General features: G+C 41.4%; 1 protein-coding gene across 1 annotated transcript in view; it reads left to right on the top strand.

The window, feature by feature from the left end:
* LOC104950550 (protein diaphanous homolog 3-like) overlaps window positions 1-8,312 on the top strand; it is a 36,473-nt gene extending 28,161 nt beyond the window's left edge. Inside the window, exons 12-15 of the mRNA XM_010777091.1 lie at window positions 5,608-5,678; window positions 5,831-5,913; window positions 6,021-6,174; window positions 7,553-8,312. Of these exons, the coding sequence (XP_010775393.1) occupies window positions 5,608-5,678; window positions 5,831-5,913; window positions 6,021-6,174; window positions 7,553-7,616 (372 nt within the window). The 3' untranslated portion in view covers window positions 7,617-8,312. The remainder of the gene's footprint in view (window positions 1-5,607; window positions 5,679-5,830; window positions 5,914-6,020; window positions 6,175-7,552) is intronic.
* The last annotated feature ends 15,168 nt before the right edge of the window (window positions 8,313-23,480 follow it).

Below are 23,480 nucleotides of genomic sequence, written 5' to 3'. Positions count from 1 at the left end.
CGAATTACACATATGATGTTTGTCAATTTAAAGGATAATTTTGCAAGTAAAAAAAAAAAAGTGTTGCCGTAAAACTGTGAAGTAACACTTTTTTTGTGTGAAACCACTCAATGAACTACATCTCTGGTCTCGCACAACAACACACGTCACCAAGATAGCCGTCACTACTGTCTTGCCAAACAAGGGATTGACTACCCTCACTATCACAACAATGAAACACGTCCAGAAGAATGTCATGCAAAGCTGCCTGCCTGCCTGCCTGCCTGCCTTCCTGCCTTCCTTCCTTAAATTCTCCCTGAACTGCCTGATCTTTTTAATGTTCAATGTTAACCATTTGTGCAGATAGCATGAAGTAGAAAATATGCTAATGTAGCGTTAGCGTTAGCATGTGGTTACTTAATGTTACTTCATGTTAAGGCTAATCAAAATGACAAGGCTAAGCCGGCTGTAATGCTAACTAACGTGCTCACTTACGCGACTCTGGGATTTGTAGTCTTTCTAGTTGTGTATTTTTCATACTCTTATATTTCAACAGTTTTACGACAAACTGTGACTTTTTTGACATGGAAAGGATTTTTTAAGATTGACAAACATCATGTGTGTAATTCGTGGCACAATTCAAACGGGATNACGCACGACTACCCTTCGCGCGAGGAAGTGATGTCTGACAGCGATAGTACCGGAAAGAGTAAAAGAGTTAGGGGGAGGAGTCTGAGAGCGGCTGCCTTACTTAAAGTGCGCGGACAACTCCTGAAGAGTAAAAGTTTACATTACGTGAATGCTCTGCACCAGCTCGCAGCTCCCGAGAGCCTCCCGACACCCGCGACAGTTACAAACTGATTTTTACATGGAAATGATTTTTTAAGATTGATAAACATCATATGTGTAATTCATGGCAAAATTCAAACGGGATCGAAAGATAAGTTTTCTCTCCCCATTGACTTCAATACATAATTTTTCCGAAATAAGGTCCCATGACTCGGAAGTAGATGGGCGGGACTTCGCCTCTTTTGCCTAAGTGGTCAACGCACAGAAGGGCCAAGAATTAGCTGCTTTCAAACCATTTAAATGAAATCATCCTTAATGGTTAGTGCTTCATTGAAATTATAGTATTAGTCTGGTAGTTATTGGCCTATGAGAGAGAAGCAGAGAGGAATTAATAATGAAAGCAGTCAAATAAAATGTATAGTTATTTTATACTGTGGGTTCTGGGTCTATACATTTGTCTTAAAGTGAATTAACAAGGGCTCACTTCACACCTGAACCCAGATATTATTGAGATAATAATCAATCATGTCTAATATTTCAATGTTTAGCTGGTATTTTCTCAATGCTGGCATCCTTCTTACTAAGTTGACAGACACCTTACCAATAAAGAGACTGCAAGTGGAAAAAGATTTTCAGTTCAATTTAAAAGTCTCAATGGTGTTTTACATTCTGATCTTGTGTGTTAAATGAAGGAGTTTAGCTTTCTAGGTGCTCTTGCCAACAGATAAGTCAACAAGGTCTGGTAGAACATGTTTTACTTGGAATTAGTGATAAAAATGCTTCTAACGTAAAGGCTAAGAGTCTAAATCCCTTACACGTTATAATACTTGTCTTTAAAATCCAAACATTTATTCCCTTGCAAATCAGTAATAACAGATAAACAATACATTTTAACTTTCTAAAAATGAAAAGGGTACTTTTCACCTCTTTTAGTACTGCCCCCAGTAATTGCGCTATATGGCAAACCGCATGAAGTAATAGAAGGATTCATCGCTACAGTCAAATCAATAAAACAAAATGTGTATCCATTATGATATTCCTATTGTATTCATATTTTGATGTGGATCTTATCAGACAACCAAAAGACATAACATTTTTTAAATGTAGTCAGACATCAGATCGGTCCCTCTTTATAATGTGAAAGCAGGGGGTGGTGTGAGTGCTTATGTGACAGAAACAGAGAAGAGATTTCCTAATCGCACAGCAGGAAGCACTTCCGGCGCTATTGCATCACCCTCCCCACAGACCCATGCACTCACACAACAAATGGTTGAGCGGGGCGAGTCATGGGTGCAGCCGGTTTGAATACCTGCGGAGCGACATCACCTGTCTTGCGTCACTCAAAGCTCCAGGCAGCCAATAAAAACCCTTTGCTTCAACTCCCAGTGCCAGCGGGGGAGGGAAATCTTTTTTCTCAGTATGGGTGTGAGAGTTCAGTGATCTGCAGTTGCCTTGAAACAGACCCCCACCCTCTACACACACACTGTTACTAGATAAACAGCTTATTGAGTATGTGGCCTTGCAGCCTGTGAGAAAGCTCAATTGCCGCCTCCACTGTCCCATGTAAACATAATTGAACACGATGCTGAGTCACAATGTGCGCCCTTGTTTAAGAGCTCTTGCAGATATGAGACCCGTTACACACACACACAACTGAGCGTATCACAGATTACCACTTTCCTCTTTCAAAAAGAATTCCGTCATTCATACATGGTTGATGAGTAATCACAACCATGCAGCAGGAAGGCAGTGCTGTCTCTAGCTGTATTCATGATCTGTCCTTTCCCTGAATGAACCACACAGTTTTACTACATGCTAAGAGCGGGCTCAAATAATCAATATCAGCAATACAGACTTTTCTAATGCATTATAGATGTGCTGGCACTCCCATCAGATTATTCTTGCATTGACGGAGCAGAGGCTCAGTTTACTATATCTGAACTGTGAAACTGCACTTCTTTACAAAATGTGCATCCTTTATAAATCATTTCCTTATCTATTCCTGGTTTAAGGAGGCTATTTCCTCTTCTATTGCTGGTAAAAGGAAGTGGAAGGCACTAAAACCCTTCCTTCCTGACATTAAATTACGTATTGTTGAAACAAGTGCGTGCCGAATAACGTTACACTCCACGTTTCACTTCAAGCAAAACACAACATGCACATGCTGTAACATATCTGCATTCCCTACCGATGCTAGTGTATTCTCAAGCAACACATCATTTGGCTTTAAAAGCTTACACAAACATTTACAAAGAGCAATGTTTACCCAGCATGCCGTTCAAGTTGTATGCTTCCAATACTCTACACACTAACTTGGATTCCCAGCAAAACGCCTGGCAAGTGTGAAGTAAAAACATACATGATGATCCAGAATACTTTTTAACAAACTATTGTAGTGAAACGACAGGGATTTGAGCGATTTATATAATTTATTAATGTACAAAACATACATTTAATATACTCTCTTTAAAGCCACTAGATTCCATTGACAGAAACAGTCATTTTAACTTGCTGCTGATCATATATAAATATTAATCAAACTTGACAGAAAATAAAACTTATCCAACTTGAAAACAGAAAAATAATAGTCTATTGCTATTTTTGGTGGAAATGTATGCCTCATTTGAACACTGAGGGAATTCTGCTGTAGGGTTCTTTCATTGTTCGGGTGTTTCAGCTTTGCCTGCAATGCCCATGTTTATAGCCATGGTGCTAAGTCTTGCTAGGTGAATAGAAGAGGTCACCTTCATGGCTGGCTGACTGACTGCAGGCCTTCTCACCTGTCCAGGATGCTCAACAGTCAACCAAAGCCCTTAGCTTCTCCTCTTTGGACTTAAAGATAATACTTAATCACACCTGTCAAAACAAAGTTATGATCTGACAAGAGGAGAACCTTCTTCTTGGATTGATGGTCCATGAACTTGCTCATTGGTGGTTGTTGTACATGGTGGTTGATGTGCCTTTGAAAATGCTTTTGAGCCAGCTGGTGCCATGTTTTTTTTAGTATGTTCATAATACCATGGCTGATAAGTACCAGTTGCTTTGGGCAGTTATACTCGTCTACTACAAAGACAATCAACCTTAATAAAAGCCTAACAACGTGTTTGCCCTTTTCTAATGAGATGCACACAGTTTCAAAAAATACACATAGTTCTGAAAGGTTGCCTGTCTTTTGTTGAGATTTTTAAAAATTACATAAAACCTCAATGTAGACGTTGACTGAAATGGAGAAAGGCATACAAATGGAACACAGTACCTTGAGCAGACAGTCTTTTCTTGTTGCATTTGACAGACTCTATGGTGGAGCTGTTAACACCAGCTTATTTGGCTGTCAAGTGGTAAGCTAAAGACTTTGTACTTTGTACTGTGACATTTAAATGTGCCTGTACAAAAATTGCATGTAATTCTACTTTTGTGCTCTGAGCCGTTTGGTTTTAAAGTGAAAACAAGCATTAAAAAGTTCACCTCTCTTAATCTCTGTACAGGCCGAGCCATTGTTTACATTCTGGGTAGGTTCTCTCGGAAAACCTCTCAGCAAGTATGTACATTTGCTCTCTGGCTGTACACACACTGAGAGTTAGCTCTGGCTCTAAATTGCCTAATTAAGGGCAAGACCGACCCTGAAGCCATGTGTAAAAGGCTGAAGGGGGAAGAAGGGGGATGCATTTGATGAGATTGAAAACAATATTCTTGTTTGGTTTGCATAAATGCTGTTGCTGCAGGGGAATTCTTCCAGGCGAAGACCCATAATCATGTAATAAAAACAGTCACCTCCCCTTCTGCTGATGTCTTTCGTCCCTTTCTACCAATAAAACAATATCAAATTTTGTTCAAATCTTTACAAATTGATGGACCAAATGCTGACAAATGTATATAAGCAGAATGGTATTCATCTCTGTGGAATCCCCATGGATATATAGTGAAGCAAAGCATGGACCTTTGGCACATATTCATTTACAGTGCAATCTTAGTTCTGGGTGTGTCGCTGGGTAGATTTGAATGCACAATAGTATCTTAATTGTTTGGCTTTTGGCCCAACTGGAGCACGTTCTTTGGAAGTCATAACCATAAAACAAATATCTGCTAACGTTTTACAGCGACTTCTCTGAGGTTCAACAGATATGTGTCTCTTGGTTTGACCTGAATATCAATATAATAATGTAAAAAAAACTTGAACTATATATTTATTTTGTTATTTTATATTCTAACAAATATTTCCAACAATTTTGTAATTGTGCCTTTAGATCAAGATCGATACGGTCTTTTTTATTCTGGTTTCATTTTGTATCCTGTATTGGCGATGTAATTATTTTAATTATTTAATTATTAATTATTATTTGACCCTTTATTATTGTATTAGCATTGTGGCTATCTGCAATAAATTGTCATACAATTACTTTCAGTTTTACGCAAATGTACGGTCTTTGTTGTTTTTAACTATGTATTTTAATCATATGAAGGATTTCACTCAACAGCATTTGGTTCTTGAGTTTCAGATAAACAAACTGTTCAAGTGTTCGCGTCAGCTAGACTGCATCGGAGAAATACTGATGTCAAACATTAAGAGTTTTAACCGGCTTTGATAACCTTGTCTGTTTGTTTTGGAGAGAATGATAACTCCGGATAATTTGGCTTCCAGTAGAAACCTCTTGAACAATGAACAATAAAGGACGAAGCTAAAAAGCAATGGACGCCACCAAACTGAGTCTTTGGTTATCGTTGGATTGAGACACCGTTAGTGGCAGAATTCCACATGTTGTGCGTTTCAATGTAGATTTGAGTGAACAGGTTGCAATTCCAATTTAAAAACAAAGATACCTTTCCCGTTGTTCTCTCTAGGTGCAGTATATCATCCAGGGCTATCACAAGCGGAGAGAGTACATCGCTGCCTTCCTCAGCCACTTTGGAATGTGAGTCAGCTGCAGAGGACCACATCCTCCACTGAAGTCACCACAGCATGTGTTCAGCAGCCATTCATTTACTCACTGACCCTGTCTTTTACAAGGAAATATTGTTGGTATAAAATAAGTCTCAGTGAGAAATTAATATTTGTGTATTGCAGGGGTGTCGTTGAGTATGATGCAGTGGGATTCACAAAACTGACCCTTCTACTAATGTGGAAGGACTTTTGCTTCCTAGTACATGGTAGGAAACACATTCATACTGGAGGAGTCTGTTTCTGATCTCCCGTGGCTCGAATTGGATTCAGCGACCTTACTCACTCTTACTACTTCTCTCTCTGCTCCTCGTAGTGGATCTCCCACTGTACTTCCCCAGGGACCAGCCCACCCTCACCTTCCAGTCTGTGTACCACTTCACCAACAGCGGACAGCTCTATTCTCAGGTGCAGAAGTCATATCCCTACAGCCCTCGCTGGGATGGCAATGAAATGGCAAAGAGGGCCAAGTGAGTATATTTTGTCTCATTAAATCAAAAAAAAAAACGCATTTTCAAAATTCTACTTGATTTTTTCATCCTAAAACAATGTTGCGAGAGGTCATACGAGACAGTTATTTTAAATAGCATGTATGATGTGAATTAGATTTATGGTACAATATGTCTTCATTGCCTGCACCCAGCCCCTTTTGTTTTGTTTGTGGATTTTATTCCACCTACGATAAACATAACCTGGTATGATCCCATAGGAGTAAATCTATAGGCGTCGGCTGCTGCCTGAGAAGTGTTTGCTTTTGCACGGCAAAGGTTAATAACAGCTGTACATATTTGAAAGATATGAGTGGATAGAGAAGGTGCAGAAGGCAATACATAATCAGTTTTCTTCATCTGTGTACTTCTGTTTTTACTCATTTGTTTATCTTAGTACATTTCTATGTCTCCACCAACAAATCGACAAACCTCTCTGGATTACCATCTGTTACAGCCTGAGTTTGACTACAACAGGCTCAGCTAATAATGTTTCAAGGAAAACAGTATTTTTTTTACCGGAGTCTTATTCTCAAATATTTCCAAAAATCAGAGACACAAAATTATTTTGTATCTTCTGTCTCTGAGTCAGAACAAAGAAATGAGGGTTCATTATTAGCTGTTATTGCTAACTGTTTAGAAAACTACTTACATGGAAATTAGCTGGCTAACAAAGCCAGCTGTTTTTGTAGCCAGCTAGAAATCTATCTATTTATCTGTTCATTCCCCATAAAACTAGAAATAAGTAGTAGACAGATGTTGAAACATTTGTACAGTCAGGCTAGCTTAGCCCTCCATCATCAAGTCGAGATGCCAAGCTACTTACAGGGCATCAGACGGCTAGCAAAAGCAACATCTTTTGTTAGCCTCATTAAACCTCTATAAGTAGTAGGCACAATTGTACACTGAGTCCTTCTACTTCCAGTCTTGATGCTAAGCTAACCAACATATTGAACCCAGAGATCTTTGAGTGATCTAACTCTTGGAAAGAGCATTTTCCAAAAATATTGAACAATTTCCTTGAAGTCTAACCTGACACGATCACACACACCCACTTCAACGCACAACCTGTGGCTAAATACCTCATAGTCTGCTGGTTTGAGTTTTTTTTACTTTGTTTGATTTTTTTTTAACTTGCGGTTGAGTTTTGTCTTATGTGTTTTTCTCTGAGGAGCGCGAACACAGAGCGTACACATCTCTTGCACAGTTGAAATCGTAACAAGTAAACACATTCTGCCTTTCATCTGCACTTTGTTACACGCCACAGCTGGGACTGACCCAACTGCTTTGAAGAACAATTATTGTCACATTTTGATGTTTCTTTTTTCAATATCTCTCTTTCTGCTCTCCCTCTAAACAGGGCGTACTTCAAGAGCTTCATCCCTCAGTTCCAAGAGGGAGCCTTTGCCAATGGGAAACTCTAGTACTCTCTAGCTTAATGACATGCCTGGAGAGTTGCCTGTGTGAATGTAAGTGTGTGGGTGTGGGTGTGTTTGTTCGAGCACGCCATTGTGTACCTGTGTTTAAGTATGTACAGACTTACATTTGTGAAATGTGCAGCACTGCAACAGTACGGTGAGAATGGCTCTGTGAATTTTACATAGTCTGACCTTGAAATGGTTGCCTCATTGTATTCACTTGTTATTTTAGTTTAGTTAAAAGACACTTGTGAAGATTTCCAAAGACAAGTCCAGTCACTGCAACACACTAGAACAAAAAGAAGTACCTGGAAAAAGTGAATTTATGATTCAGGTACAAGAGATTAAGTGAGAATAGCTAAAACAAACATTGCATCACATTTAACAATTTTGTGGGATCAGGCCGTGCTCACAACACTCGCTGCCGTGCTGTGAGAGACTTTTGATGATATGTAAACAATATGTAAACTGTAACTACATGCAAATCAGAGCTGCAGTGATGACGCAAAATGCCTTTGTTTTCCTGTTTGATGGTCTTAACCATTGTTAGGTACTGTTGACGTTAGAAAAACCTCAAAATAAGTTTTGCCTTTTAATTGTCTGTCTGTTCTATTTGACTGTATAAAGCCCTGTGAAGATTGACAATACTGTAAACTACTGAAGGTAAAAATCTCATCCAGTAAAGATTTCTGTTTCCCCTGACCATGTGTCATTGTTTTGTACTTGCTCTGTGTGGTCTGGTTTTCTATCATTGAAAACATCTCACTTCTTTTAAACCCTGGAAACATCTTTGCCATTTGACACTTGTTTTGATCTAATCTCAAACTATTGTTGATTTTAACGTTACAAAAACGGTACTGTTTCCATAAGCAGCAATGCCTCGTTTCGTAATGATCTTTATCTTGTTAGCACTTTCATTTATTGGGAAGAGTGAAATAGGACCAGTGAAGCACCGTTTTATCGGACACATTGGTAATGGCCAATATTTGCTTTGGTGACTGCCATCAGCCTCTTCATTGAAAATGGCATTCACCAATGGCAGTTGCCAATGTTTCCTTTATGTGTCTGTAAATGTTGCGCTGGCTAAATGTTTATTTAGTTATTTGCAATCAAACTAATGAGTTAGCTGGCAAACCCAGCTGCTGATTTGGAGAAGATGCTGCTGCCGGGACACGACTCTGGCATGACGTGAGTGTGAAGCTATACTGTAGCTGCCATGAGCAAACGTGCTTTGTTGAATGAAATGAAAAAAAGTGTTGGTTGGTTGTGTTACACTTCTTGGAGAAAGGTCACCAACATGCTGTTGGTAAGAGATGTTTCCTTGTCGAGATCGTCAATGTCTGGAAACCAAAACATTTCAAAATTGCCTTTTTTTCTTAAGATATGGTGAAATAAATAAAAGAAATAGGTGAACATTTTGAGCTAGCTGGGTGAAAGTCAGGGAACACCAAATCATAGGGCTCCATCCTCGAGGGATATCCAAGAACACAAATATGTTTGAATAAGGCGCTGCTCTGGGAAATAAATTGCATTTTTAGGGGAACTTTATTTAGCAGGACACAAAATCTTCATATTTCGGTCCTTTCTTACTTGTTAAATCTAAAATAACTCTCCCCGTCAAAATATGTAAAGGATTACACCTTACTATCTGTAATGCATTTATAGACCCTAGAGACGCTGTTCTTTTACAGCCCCCTAATGTGCTTGTGTAATAAGGAGCCACAGCACAGTATGTGTGGGTGTGTGTGCACATACCCATGCATGCATTTGCTTGAGCAAGGCAGAGTGTGCGCTTGCTTGTTTTCATCATTAAATATGAGGGTCATACTTAGGGGTCCTTCCTGGCCTAAGGCGCAGCCTTTTGCTATATTTACTGTTGGTAATGCAGCAACTGTCAAGTCTAATTGAGAACTATAGGGTGAATGTATCTGGGGCATTTAATAGCATCAAGGCTCCTAATAAAATAATTAAAAAGCAAGATTCTTTTTGTCTTTTTCACTGCCCCGCTCCATGTTTCTTGCTCTAACCTTTCCCGACCTGCTTTCAGAACGTCTCAGCTGTCAGCCGCGGGATGAGCCTCTCTCATTTTGGACTTTTGTGGTTTGAGATGGAGCGAGTTCAGAGGAGGGGTAGGGTCTTTAACGAGCATGAGCAAGAAATAGTTTAACTTGACAGGCAACTCCAGACATCACGACTTCGCTCTCAAAACAATTCCTTTTCAATGCTGGTAAACTTCGGTTTTGATTTAGGCCCAATCCCAAATCATCCCCTACACCCTACCCCTACACACTCCCCCTCCGTTTTCGCGTTCGCGCGGAGGGTCCGCCATATTAAGTGCTGTTCCAAACCAACGAGTGTGGAGCGGTGTGGAGGGGGAGTGGGCTATCAAGCCCTCAAACAGCGAGTCTGCAGCGTTGCTGACTTGAGACCGGTCTCTACCTGACCGGAGTCAACGCTATGTGTGTCCTTCAGGAAACACGCTGTTAACAAGTAGTTCCAGCAAACATCCACTGATAAACTGCGATGTTAACAACCTCATGATAACCTCATATGTTTTAACTTAGGATCATGCCTGTGTTTAGTCTAGAAAAAGGTGCATTTTATTATAAAATTGTGTTACAGACTGTTGCAAACACTAAGAAGCTTATAAACATCAGGTTTAAAACTATAAGAGTTTTACAAAAAAGTAACACAATTAAAGATGTTTGGAGTTTTATTTGAGTTATTAATTTACATTTTTTGTCAAAGAGATAAAACCGTTGTTACAGCATTTCCTGTTTCTGCCGGAGAGAGGGGAGTTTGTCCCAAAGCTTGCCGCAGTATTTATACCCTTAACCCTTAATGGAGGGAACTTCATTCAGCTGCGAGTGTGGCTACAGACGGAGTTCATGGGGTGATTTGGGATTGGTCCTTAGCCTTGCGTGTGAACCGTAGCCTACCAAATCTGATCCCAGAGTTTACATTGGATCAAGTAACAAAGTAAGGAAGAAGTATAGCTTAAAAAATACAGTTGAATACAGGCCATGACATTGCAATGAATGAAGTCTACCAATTTAAATTGTCAACCTGTTGAAGTTACCCTCAGGTCTTGACGTTGACCCAAGTTGACATAAGCTCTTTAAGTGAGTTGTAAACAATAACCCTTCCAAAGTGGTTTAAACTGTCACTGTTAAAAACATGGCTCACCTTTACACGCTTTTAAGCAACTTAACACGGATTTATCCTGTGTAATGATCCTGTGAAGGTGCTGATCAAGGTACCTTTTGAAGATGTGTTTCTCAGCCCCCTGAATCACAGTGCAGAGGTCTGCCAACCCTCGCAGCTAATACTCCAAATCCACTAATCCAGCCGCCTCTAAGAGATCTCAACGGCAGTCGGATGGAATAATTACAGGCTGGAATAATTAGCTTGGAATCTGTTGACGGGGGATGATTAAATTGATGAGTTTTTTTTTTGTTCACGCTTTGCTGGACTGGGACTCGATTTCCGAAATGTTTGAAGATGCAATGTGCAATTGTGTGGCGTTTTGGCTTTGGCTAAACCTTTTTTGACCCCGCTATAGCTTGAGGTGAGAAGAATTCAATCTCCGCCCTAGCCTTGCAGGTGACAGGACAGCTAGCCTGATGCAAGCTAACGAAGTGGATGCTAAAAGACAAGCAGGTATCTTTAACTCAAAGGAGCTGGCAAACATGAATATTAGCATTAGATTAACGTTAACTGCTCTGGTGACAACCCTATAAGCAGCTAGCTCGGAGGCAGCGAGGACCTGCCAGCCTGGAGAACTGACAAGTGTGTAAAACAGGATCACTTAAAGCTCAGCACCTTCCAGGGCAATAACCCGGAGTTAGCGCTTGGCATCACTCACCCCGCTTCACCTCAAAAGTTGGGCTAGTCGCCGGAAAACTTTTGAAGAGTAGGAAAGTATGCGGAAGAGCGACAAAGTGTAAATGTGAAAGAAGAAGGTAATGGGAAAGGAGTGAAAGTTATTGAAAATCCTGAATCATCACCTTGTGAAGCGCGATGGTAAACCGCCGGGGCAGCGTGAGGTAATCAGAAGGAAACGAGGAGCGACCGAAAGGCCTGAATATGTCAGAGAGCGATAGAGGCGGACAGCAGCCTGATTCCACATTGTTTACTCCTGTCACCGTGTCCCAATCTGTCTGCCTCGCCTGATTCTTGTTTTCTTTTTTCGTATGGCAGCCTTTTTGATATTCCCCCACAAAAAGACAAACAGTTATCCGACTGAAAGAGGAAGGAGGGGGTGAAATCACAAACTCCAGTGACTCTGGGGTAGCCTACTTTGTGTTTTGTCTGTAAGTACAAATTCAGAGTGACATACGAGAAGTTTTGTCCGTCCCCCCCCCCCGTCCCGAACTCATCCACAAGTGGTTTTAGGTGGGGCTTGAAGAGGAGTGTCTGAGATGGAGGGGGGGGATTTCCGAGGCTATGCAGCATTTGCGATGCAGCGTAGGGTTGTTGATGCGAGCCATGTTGAGGATGATGGAGCTGAGAGGCTTAACTCATTTTGGAAAGAGAGAGCAGGAGGAGGAGAGCGGAGGGGGGATTTGGGGCCTTTTGTTACAGCCTGTTTGATCTGGGAATTTAAAAAAAAAAAATGGCCCAGAGATGTCGTGAACATGAGAGAATTACTGCTCCGGTCCCTCACTCTTCTTTTCTGCACCAAACTCGAGTAACACGGGAATTCTAACGCACTCCCAAGTCAAAGCGGAAGATCTTTTTCTCCCCCCCACTTGCTTACAGATAATAACTGGATCTAGTTAAACCCTGATTGTTAATTGCTAATTACTCCTGGTAAACCAGAAGCCAGGAGAGCGTAACTAAGCTGATCAATGGAGTCTTCGCTCTGCAGCTCGTAGGTTTGCCCGTTTTGTCTCGACTGCGCGTTGTCGAGGCGTTCTGGAAAGGGCTTGTTCTTGATGGCTTTGGACAAGATAAAGACAGATTTTTGTCGAGGAAGGAGCGGAGGGGGACTCCCTCCTCATTTCCCCCTAAGGTGCGATCATAGAAACCCCAATTTAAACCTTTCATGGGTTAACCAAAGCACATCCCGCAGATGTTTGGGTTTTTCTTGGAACACATCTATCGGCTCCCCTGCGTTAAGCTAGCAGTTTGGCCTTGGTTCAATGTGCTTGATTGTCTTAAAGATTAGCCTCAATTTGCTTTAAAATACTCACACTGCTTCTTCACGAGAAACAGGATTCTGGGCTTTAATGGAGGTTGTTAAAGGTAATGTGTAGGCTAGCAATGAGTAAGAATCTCTTTAGTATCAGATGGGTTCAATTCAGGAAATGGAGATCAGTCATGCCGGCTGGATTATTTCCGAGACTTTAATTTACTCTTCTTGTTGTGTGGGTGCTCTTTTACTCCTCTGCGGCCTTTGTCTCGCCTCTCGCCCTCAGATTCCCCCCCCCCACCAGCTACCTGAGGAGCTGTCAGTCTGGATTGGGCGCTGTCGGTTCCTGCTGTCAGGCTGAGGGACGCGTTCTGATCAGCCGTGGACACTGATAGACCTGTCAGGTGGGATGACAGCTGCAAGTGAAGACGTGCACAGACAGGTACATGTAATGTGACAAGACTCCTTCATCCCTCCTCCACCAACACCACCGCCCTTCCTGCTTTCCCTCAGCCCCCCCACACCCCCCTTCCGAAAAATAAATATCCATGCATTGGATGTTGACGAGTTGAGGGAAACTTTTCCTTTGAGCCTGAGCTGATGTGATGCAGACATGTGATGAAGAACGTGTTGTTTCTGCACATGGACTGCATGGAATTAAAGATTTAAAAAACTCTCTCTTTATGTTAAGCATCTTCCAATACTATATTAATATCGAGACACCTATTGAAACTATTTATTTCCTCAGAATTGAGACTTTGCATTGCAGAAGAGTGTATCTGCAGTGTTCCTTTCTACAATTTTGATAAAACAAGTTTTTATCAGATCTTGCCAAAAGATGCAAAATACTGCAGATTTTCCATGAAGATAATTACATACTGACATGAGCTACAATTTGTTAGCTTGCTTTAATTTGTTTTGGTTGGATACTTAAAGGTGTGGTAGGTAATTTTGGAGAAACCAGCTCGAGTGCGCTAGAATTTGAAAATACACAACCGGAAAAAATCTGCCACTTCCTTACAGAACCCCTCCTCCAACACACACGAACGCTCACATGACCAATGAGGGCACGAGATAAGTTTGTGCACAGATGGAAGGCTGACAGGCAGGCAGGCCATCCAGTTAGTTTAGCCGGGCCGGCTAAAATGATTGGTCGTGCTTTTTACGGTACTACGGCTTCCACAGATGACATTTTTTATGGATCTTTTGTCAAAGCACTTAAGATATTCATTGCTATCGGGATGTTAAGAGCATTCCATGGAATATAACAAAAAGTTTATCTCGAGCCGGTTTCTCAAACTTACCTACCCCACCTTTAAACAGTGTTTGAGGAAATATGTTCATATTAGATATTTCAATGTTTTCTAATCCACTCACACAGAGATACCCAGACAGAAGTTACAAGCGATCACAAGCTAAAAAGAAGAATCATACCTTGCAGGGGTTGTGTTTGTACAGTTTGTGTGTTACAACCTGTATAATTGAAAGGAAATACATACAATAATGCTTCTTATTATACAAGGGCAAACACATACACATTAGAAGCAGCAGCAGACAGTAACAATGAACTGACCAGAGACTCCATGATGAGGTCATCAGTATCCAGCGTTGATTTATCTGAGCCTCCAGTCATCATGAAGATGGAGAAAAGTGTATATCGCTATGGCTAATGAAACCCCGGGGATTTCAGGGTTTAGGGTTCATGAAGTATTTATGGTATGTTCATTAAGTATTGATTTAGCCGTTAGAGAGCATTTAGACACACAGACAATCCCTATGAAATATAAGACCTTGGTGTGAGGAAGAGGAAGATGGAGGAAGGCAGACATGCAGAGAGAGAATGAGGTTGCGGTGAGGAATGAATGGAAATGAAGGAGAGTGAAGATGGAGAGGGAAATGTAGGATATTGAAGAGGGAGAAGAGCGCGGGAAGGGGAAATTCTGCTCTTTCAATATTAATTAGGAATTCAGATCACATTTTAGACAGCAAGTAAGAGGAGATTAGGGTTGAATCTGAGGAAGAGGAGTGGCAAATGTAGGAAATAGAAGTAATGAAAGCATGGAGGAGGAGCATGATAAAGGGGAAAGTTAGGGATAAAGAGGAGGTGGGCTGAAGGAGGAAGAATAGATGGATTAAAAAAGGAAATGAGCAGGATTAGGTTTAAAACAAGCTTGAGAGGTAAGAGGAAGCCGTCTACACATAATGAATAGAAAGTCTAATTCCCCTAAAACATCCTGCCTCTTTACATAAGTGCTCTGCCTGTTGTTTTTAAAGAATGTCTCCCTTTAGTCTTCTCTTAACTCTTTCTCTTCTTTCGAACCATCCATTTTCAATACCTGCTTATTCCCAGGGTCGTGCGAGGATGTGATCGCCATTTCTGATGTGAAGAGTTGCTATATTTATAATGCAGACCGGATTGCAAAGATATGTGACATTCAAGTGGCGTCTCACCTCATATCCATCCGTCTTGCATACAGACCCAGCAGGTGTTTTTCACAGGTATTTAACCGTTGCTTTGCCCTCTCTTTACCCTCTAGCTCTTCAGCAGGTGTCGTTGCTTTTCAGGGTAACCAGAAAGTGGCATGATAGAAGGTGCAGACCTGCTATAATGATACAGCAATGAGGTTTAATGGGGCTGAAAACACAGGCTGACTGGCTGGCAGGCAGGCTACACAGCCAGGGAGAGGCACAGTTGGTGTGAAGCTGTTTCCAGCTTGTGACAGATGTTACAGAGAGGGAGAGAGGGAGAGAGACAAAGAGACAGAGGGACAAACAGACAGAGAAAGAAAGAGAGAGAGAGTGACTAATTTGCAACATGCAGAGTGAGAGATCACCGGGAAGCAACTTTGTGCAAATGGCAACTTTGAGCAAAGTCAAACAGAGTTCATTCACATGTAGGTGCTCTAAAGCACTTTAGCTCGTATCCCAGAAGTACTTGGGCAAATACATGGTTTTGCAGCCAACTGTGTCTGGAGATGGTGTAGTAGAGTGTAATGTGATTTCGACAACCCACCCCTGTTGATTTTGTACCCATCACACTCTTGATTTCCCTGGTTTGAGACAATATAAAAAAAGGATTTCCAGGCGAGCAAAGACATGCATAATCAACAACCGGAGGAGTGGAGGAGAGGTTGTGGCATCCCTCTTGTTCACATCAAATCTTTATTCACTTCTTTTGTTACAGCACGGAAAATGTGGTGTGGGAATGTGGCTGGCCCACTTTTTGCTGAATTGGGAAAACCACACTGAGATTTTATTTAATACATATTTTCTTTGGATGAAATTAAATTGCAACCACATTGACCGCAGGGATAGGAACTCTTCTGTTTTACAATGTAATATTTTTTTATTATGGCTTTCAAACATGGAGAACAGGATTCTGTCAGTGGTGCCTCCATAGATATAGAGGGTGTCTATCTACACCCTCTGTCTAAGGATTGAGGGTGTCGTTTTTCTCAAACTGTGCTGTTGTATTAGCTGTAAAGTGTCTCTACTGTAGGACATTTTTATTATATGTACAGCACTTTGGCTCGACCAAAAATCGTTTATAAATGTGCTATATAAATAAAACTTGATTTGATTTGATAGACGGCCGTAGGACAAATCTGTAGAGCAACTGTAGACTGACACGTTTAAATCCTTTGTGTCTAGATGAGCAAGTCTTTGTTAATATTGACAAAGTCCACAGCCACAGTAACATTTTAAACTACAGCGCAGCATGGGCTCAGGTGTGTTTTGGAGCTAATTTGTTTGAATGGCAGAAGCTCAGAGACCTGCAACTTTTTATCAGTGTGACCGTAAAGTTCTTCTTTTTATTTGAAAGGTTTCTCACAGCAACTGGGTGTATATCACTTCCTGTTTGTCATCCTAGTCCTCATTAACCTGTGTTTTCTGATCCTTACCACTGTGCTGCAGTTTTTCAATGGATATAAACACGGTCCTACTGTATGAGGCAATTTGCCTCAGCCAAAGGACCTTGATTCCATAAACAGGAATATCACAGTCAGATATGTCAGAATGTTCTGATGATAATGAAAAGGTCACAGGCCATGCTTTAACCATTTTATAAGTTAGGTTTGCAAAACAAAACACAGAATAGTTTGTATTTTTTAGCATTAGAGCATTTCTGATTAGATTATGTTCCCAAGTGTTTGAATATTTGCCCAATTTGACTTAGCTAAAGCCCTTTCCAAAGTAAAGGATAGGTTTTCTAATGTGTTCTCCTATTTATACTAGGCATTCGGGGATCCCTTCCTAGTGTCTCCTAATATAAGCAATGGGGAGCAAAATAGTGGTTTTCCTTCAAATGTATCAAAACTTAATCTGAGACCATTAAGAAGTATTTTTCCACTTTCAAAACAATATGGCCTGTTTTGGAAAATGTTACCTTAGTTTGTGGCAAGCAGAAGGCCTCAGTGACATACTGTAAGTCTTAAAGAACATGACTGAAATAAATGACAACTAAATATGATACAATATCTTTGATGTTGCTGCCTGCATAATTTAACACACCCACAAGCATGAAAGCAAATGTAAAAGATGACATTGAAAGCCAGTTGCCCTGTGTGGGAAGACAAACTGAGGCACTCTATGTGTTGGACACTCTGCCAAAGGGAATCCCTGCTGAAAAAGAGACATTGAGATTCAGAAAGAAAGGTAAAATATTCCTTCACTGAATACATAGACCTCCCACTCTTTAAAGCTTTTCTTGCCACAAACTATTCATGCAGCCAGGTATATATCACACATATATGTTTTTTTTCCTAGCACTAAAATAAAACTAAACAGTGGATTCCTGCCAATTAGAAGTATACAGCAAAGCAGCCAGTACATACTTTAAGTATTTATTTAATTTCCCATACCAACAGTGGAGTCACACCCACACACACACACAAGTGTTGAGTGTTGTACCCTACCATGAAGATTTGCAAAGTTAGAACCATTCATACAAGCATTCCTAAGAAACTATATTTCTAAATATCCTGAAAGGATGGAATGATTTCGCGTGAGATTAGTTGAGTATGTTACGTTTGTGAAATCAGGAGGGTGGCTGTGGCTCAGTGGATAGACTGCTGGACTTCGAATCAGGGGGTACCAAGTTTGAGTCCCACTGCAGTCAGCATGTCGTTGTGTCCCTAGGCAAGACACTTCACCCCAAATTGCTCCTGTGGGGATTGTCCACAGTACTGAATGTATGTAAGTCACTTTGGATAAAAGCGTCTAACAAATGACATGTAATGTAATGTAAAAGTTACATCTGTTACATGAGTTAAAGTGCAAAACCGGGCTGGTGTTTTTTTTATGATCCTTTCCATCCTCGCCAGCCTTCACTGCATGTTGACTTAAGCAGACTTTGAGTAGAAATGTATTAGTGAAACAAACGTAAACAAACTTTATCTTGGAGAAAATAGGTAACCCTCCAAACGCAATTGACAATGACTGTATGATAACATACATTTTAGAAGACTAGACTGTTCCCTCACACCCTCTCCTGCAACCATCCCTCTTTAATTTGCTAGAACTCCAGTTACACGCACATGCACACACAAACATGCACGCACAAACATGCACGCACAGCCTTTGGTCTCCTGCCGAGGATCATTTCAATGGAGTGCAGCTAAACAGAACCAAAATAATTGAAGTGTACCACTCTAACTAACTGAGAGCCATATTAGAAAGAAGTTCCCTCATTCCCTCAAACAACTTTAATGTGACTCGGTTAACATCTATGAATCCTGAGGGGCTTTCCTTATTGCTTCAGGGGTTCTAAGTAGGAAGCGGGTGCGCTGCCTTTTCAATGAAATGTTTATTCCCCTTTTGAGCAGAGTTCGGCACCTAAGTTCAATTCACAGATATTTTCCAGTCATGAATATGGAAAGGAATGACTTGAATGGCACTGGGTTAGCCTTTAATGCATTTACTGCTACAAAACAAGCTTTTAGTGGAGGGCTAAAGTAAACACTTTTATTTCTCTTACTTCAGTTTGAGCATTTTACTTATCCAAAATGAGATTGTCCTTGTGCTAATCAAAACAGTTATTTTTTGCTTAGCACAAGTGAAATCTCATATCAAGATGTATCCAGCCGAAGTGAGGATGAATCCAACAGTACTGTCCTTTTCTAGAGTGTAATGCTGATCTTGAAGAAAATAGTTTTGTGAAGAGAATTACCATTAATAAATAGCATAAAAGCTTCTATTCTGGGACCCACATTTTCCATCATTGCTGAGTCTCCAAAATTAGTCGAGATGTTTTTCTTGTCTTTCTTTTTTTCTATGTAATCTAAGTGATATTAAGTGTCTTCTGCCCCTGTGTCTCCCTACAGCAACAGGAGCAGGACCCCACCAACCTCTATATCTCCAACCTGCCGCTGTCCATGGATGAGCAGGAGCTGGAGAACATGCTGAAGCCCTTCGGTCATGTCATCTCCACGCGGATACTGAGGGACGCCAACGGCCTGAGCAGAGGAGTCGGCTTTGCCAGGTATACATCCAAACTTTCTCCAAAACTGATTATACATCCCGTTATAGTTTAATGTACGCTTTTGCTGGGCAACTAACATAACTTATCAGGCACAATATAATACGGAATCATAGTTATCAAGCCAAGCTATCACACATTTGAGTGGTTACAACTGTTTATATCCTACAAAGAAGAAGCAACATTATCTCAAGTTAACTCTGCCATTTTCCACCCAATTACTTCTAGCTGTAACTGCACTTTCCAGTACCCACACACACACACACACACACACACACACACACACACACACACACGCACACACACACACACACACACACACACACACACACACACACAAACTTGCTTTTGCTTGCCAAGCAGGCAATTAGTCATTGAGCTGTGATTGGGTGAGCGGAGCTGAATGGGGGCAGACAAAGAGGACATGACACACAACAGATCAGACTGAATGAAGCTTTTAAACCCGGACAAAGGAGAGGAAACCCCATAGAAAACACTGTGACTGACACACACGCAGGGCCTACCTCAGGCTTTTTTTCTTTCTCAGGCATGCATATTGTATACAAGCAAGCACAAAAGGCAGACATTTAATGTATTTTAATGACATTTGCATTCACACATAACCACATACAGTACATTCAAACTTGTAAAAAAGCAACTCTAGTGTAAATTGATGGTCCTTAAGTATCCCCTCTATCTTTTCTCTCTCCCTCTCAGGATGGAGTCGACGGAGAAGTGTGATGTGGTCATTCAAAATTTCAACGGCAAATTTTTAAAAACCCCTCCAGGCATGACAGGTAGGTGTCGATCACCGAGACAATTGCATTGCACTGGCAGAGCTGGTGTTTTTTTCTACAGAGAGAGTTTCTCAATAGGTCAGGGTGCTCATATTGAGCAGTGGCATCACACACTCAATCCTCCTACACACACCAAAGTTGGTTCCCTCAAAGGTCAGAATATTTTAGTGTGTTAGTCTAACTCTGGTTGCCACCAACCTTTAAAAGCACCTCCAATGATTTCTGAGTTTTGTAATGGAAGTCATCTTTAAACGTCTAATTGGTGAGAATCCAGCAGTCTTGTCATGTTTCCCCTGCGCACATCATGGTGTTGTTATTTGCAGAGAAAAGGTGGAAAGCTTGCAGAGCTGGTGCTGGATATTGTTTAACAAATCTATAACGACAGAAAAACGTGTAAAGTGTATGAGCTCAGTTATGGATGCCAAAATCATGCTTATCTTCAGCGCCTTAGTTTGAGAAATATAAACACATTTCCCGACAATGGATACACCCGTAACTGTCACAACTACCAGTGTATTTTCATGTTTTATCAGTCACACACAGGGCATCTCCGCCTTTTGGTGTTACAACATCTGTCTGTGTACAAGCCGTGTCAGTGTGGCTGAGAATATATCGGCATCATCTCTGCTCCCTCTCTCTGTCCCATCCTCAGAACACCTTGGGTTGATTTAGTAGGAAGATCTGAGTGATTCATTGACTATTGACTGTGCGGGACGCATATTGAGACGCACACATGCTCAAGGGTAAGAGAGAAGGGGAAGATGGGGTTGTAAGGAGAGATGGATAAAGAGAAAGAAGACAAGGGGGAGATGCATGAGGAGGAGAATGAGGATGTCATTGGGTGTTGGTGTGAGAGAGCATGACAGAGAGAGGGAGAGCGGGGTGAGTAAACATGGAGAGAGATAACAAAGCAAGGACAAGACGGGAGAAAAGGGAAAGCTGAGGTGGGGAGAAGCAAACTGAAAGTGACACAGAATGAAAGAGAAGAGATGGAGAAACAGAACGATCAAATATAGATAGAGAGAGGGGAGCTGCTCCACGCTGAACAAAATGGAAATCAAGGACAGGGAGCTGTGCCCCATGCTCTGGCAGTATGATTGGTGAGGGACAGCATGGTGGGCGGCTCAGTTTCTCACCCGGACACACAGGCTGCTGTGCTTCTACAGTATATACTGTGAGGTATAGCTGTGTGATTTTGTAGAAAGTGAGTTCATTACATCCTTAGCTGCTGCTTTCTGCAACCTGCGTGGATGTCAGTGTTTGTAAAAAAAAAAAAATCAAACAGCTCCTGAAAGCAAAAAAAGACATTAACTTCATGCTTGTAAAATAAAAGTATTGTCCCATGTGATTTGATAAAAATTCCTTCAAAGGCTATCATGTTAATAGGTTTTCTACTTACTGTGTCAGAGCATGATTTGTTTTAAAAGCTGCTGGTGACTGGTGTCTAATGGTAGATGCTTAATGAAAGTATGACTCCTATTACACACTGAACACTATCTTTCCAGAAACTAACAACAGATTAGCTAGTGAACACAGTGGAGCATTTAAGACCTAAAGCCTGTTATCCTCCTCAGAGCTAAAATACCAAACATCTGACTTACATAAATTAGCTGGACAGAAAAAGATCTCAAGATGAAAGCTGATGTATCTGCCGGATATATATATAAGCAACTTTTTTATGAGACGAAAGTGAAATGTCAGTGTTATATATATATTTTTGTGCTCCTCAAGTGGCCAATTAATCAATGAATGCCGCTTTCAGCTGAAAGTTGCACATTTAAACACAGATACACTTACACTTTCTATGTGCACCGAGTAGCTGACCTCTATATCGAAAGAGATGCATTGCTTGTCCTTGCCAGTCGTGTCCATTTTCTCTTTTTTGTGTGTGTGTGTGTGTGTGTGTGTGTGTGTGTGTGTGTGTGTGTGTGTGTGTGTGTGTGTGTGTGTGTGTGTGTGTGTGTGAGCGCGTGCGCGCGTGCGTGTGCGCAGTGCACTTGCCTTTGGGGCAAACAACCTCCGTTCTCTAAAAATCACATGACCACATAAAGCGTAGAAACAGGCACCGTCTTTAGGTCCGGTGGCACCTTGAAGTGTTTTCCATTTGCCAACGAGGAGCTGGCCTCAAATTGGAACCAGAAACAGGTTTAGCGTCTGATTCTTAACCTATTGCAGCTGTGTCACACACACACACACACACACACACACACACACACACACACACACGCACGCACACGCACACGCACACGCACACACCCAGACTACCAGGGTCTACATACACACACAGGTGCAGCAGGCTCTGAACGGGGTTAAGAGTGAGCAACTGTATTACACCACGGCGAATCAGAAGCATCACATCCACCGAGTAAATCTCAAACACTTGTCCGCATTTATCAATACGGCCATATGTGCCCGACATCATGATCGGCTTTAAATCTTGTCGGAAAAAACAGGACGGGTATTGTCTTTTCTGCAGCTGCTGTGTTTAGTAATGAATATTACAGATGTTTCCTGCGTAAAGCTGTTTACTGCATAATGACGTGCGGTGTGACAAACAACTTCTCAAGAAACAATTTCGATGCCATTACTTTGTCCTAACCGGTCCTACATATGAAGACTTTAGCTATTAGTTGTTTTCTCATATAACCTCTGGACAATATCTGGAAATTAAGACCCTGAGATGGTCACTGGAAATACTCAGATTGGTTAAGACGAGGAGAGATTTGCAGGAGGCCATAGCACAAAGGACGTGGCAGTCAAGTAGCTTCATAAACAACAGAGTTTATGACCATTTCTTGAATTTGTCGGACATTAATCGGCATCGGACCTTTCCTCGCAGCAACTCCCATAACTTTGTCGCCAGGGAGACTTTCTATTCGACGTTTTCGTATAAAATTACGCTTTTTCTTGACCCTTAGATGTTTGTTTTGCCATGCCAGCCATGATGGAGTCGTCATTAATCTGCTACCTCGCTCTGATTCCCCGCACTACTCTATTTTCACATGGGCTGAATCGGACATTACCCAGACTTTGTACCATAGTGAGCTGGCAGGGTAAAGTCCGTTTTAATGCCCGTTTCGACTTATTTGAACGTATGCGTTCTCACATCTCCTTAGGCTAAAGTTTAGATAACTTCAAGGTTGCGGTGCATTAGTGAAAGGGGGTTTTGTGAAGGATTCCAGGAGTGAAAAGCACCTGACACCTCTGATAGTATCTCATCGAAGTGTGTGTGTTTACCCAACACGAGCAGAGTGGAAAGCAAAGAGGGTCCGAGTCGGTCGGGGGTTTGGCTGCAAACTGCCGTTGTTTGGGGGAAGAGGAGGGAAGAGTCGCATTTCAGGCTGCAGGCCATGGTTCAACAGAATTGTCCTCTATCAGAGTTGAAATAGATGGATGAGTGAGTGTATGGACGGCATTTATGTAACGGTTCAGTCTGAGGCCAGAGCGTTTCTCCAACAGCT

Source organism: Notothenia coriiceps, unplaced genomic scaffold, assembly GCF_000735185.1.
Source record: "Notothenia coriiceps isolate Sejong01 unplaced genomic scaffold, NC01 NC01_scaffold00000339, whole genome shotgun sequence".
In the NCBI taxonomy this organism is placed as follows: domain Eukaryota; kingdom Metazoa; phylum Chordata; class Actinopteri; order Perciformes; family Nototheniidae; genus Notothenia; species Notothenia coriiceps.
This window is presented reverse-complemented; position numbering and strand designations above follow the sequence as displayed.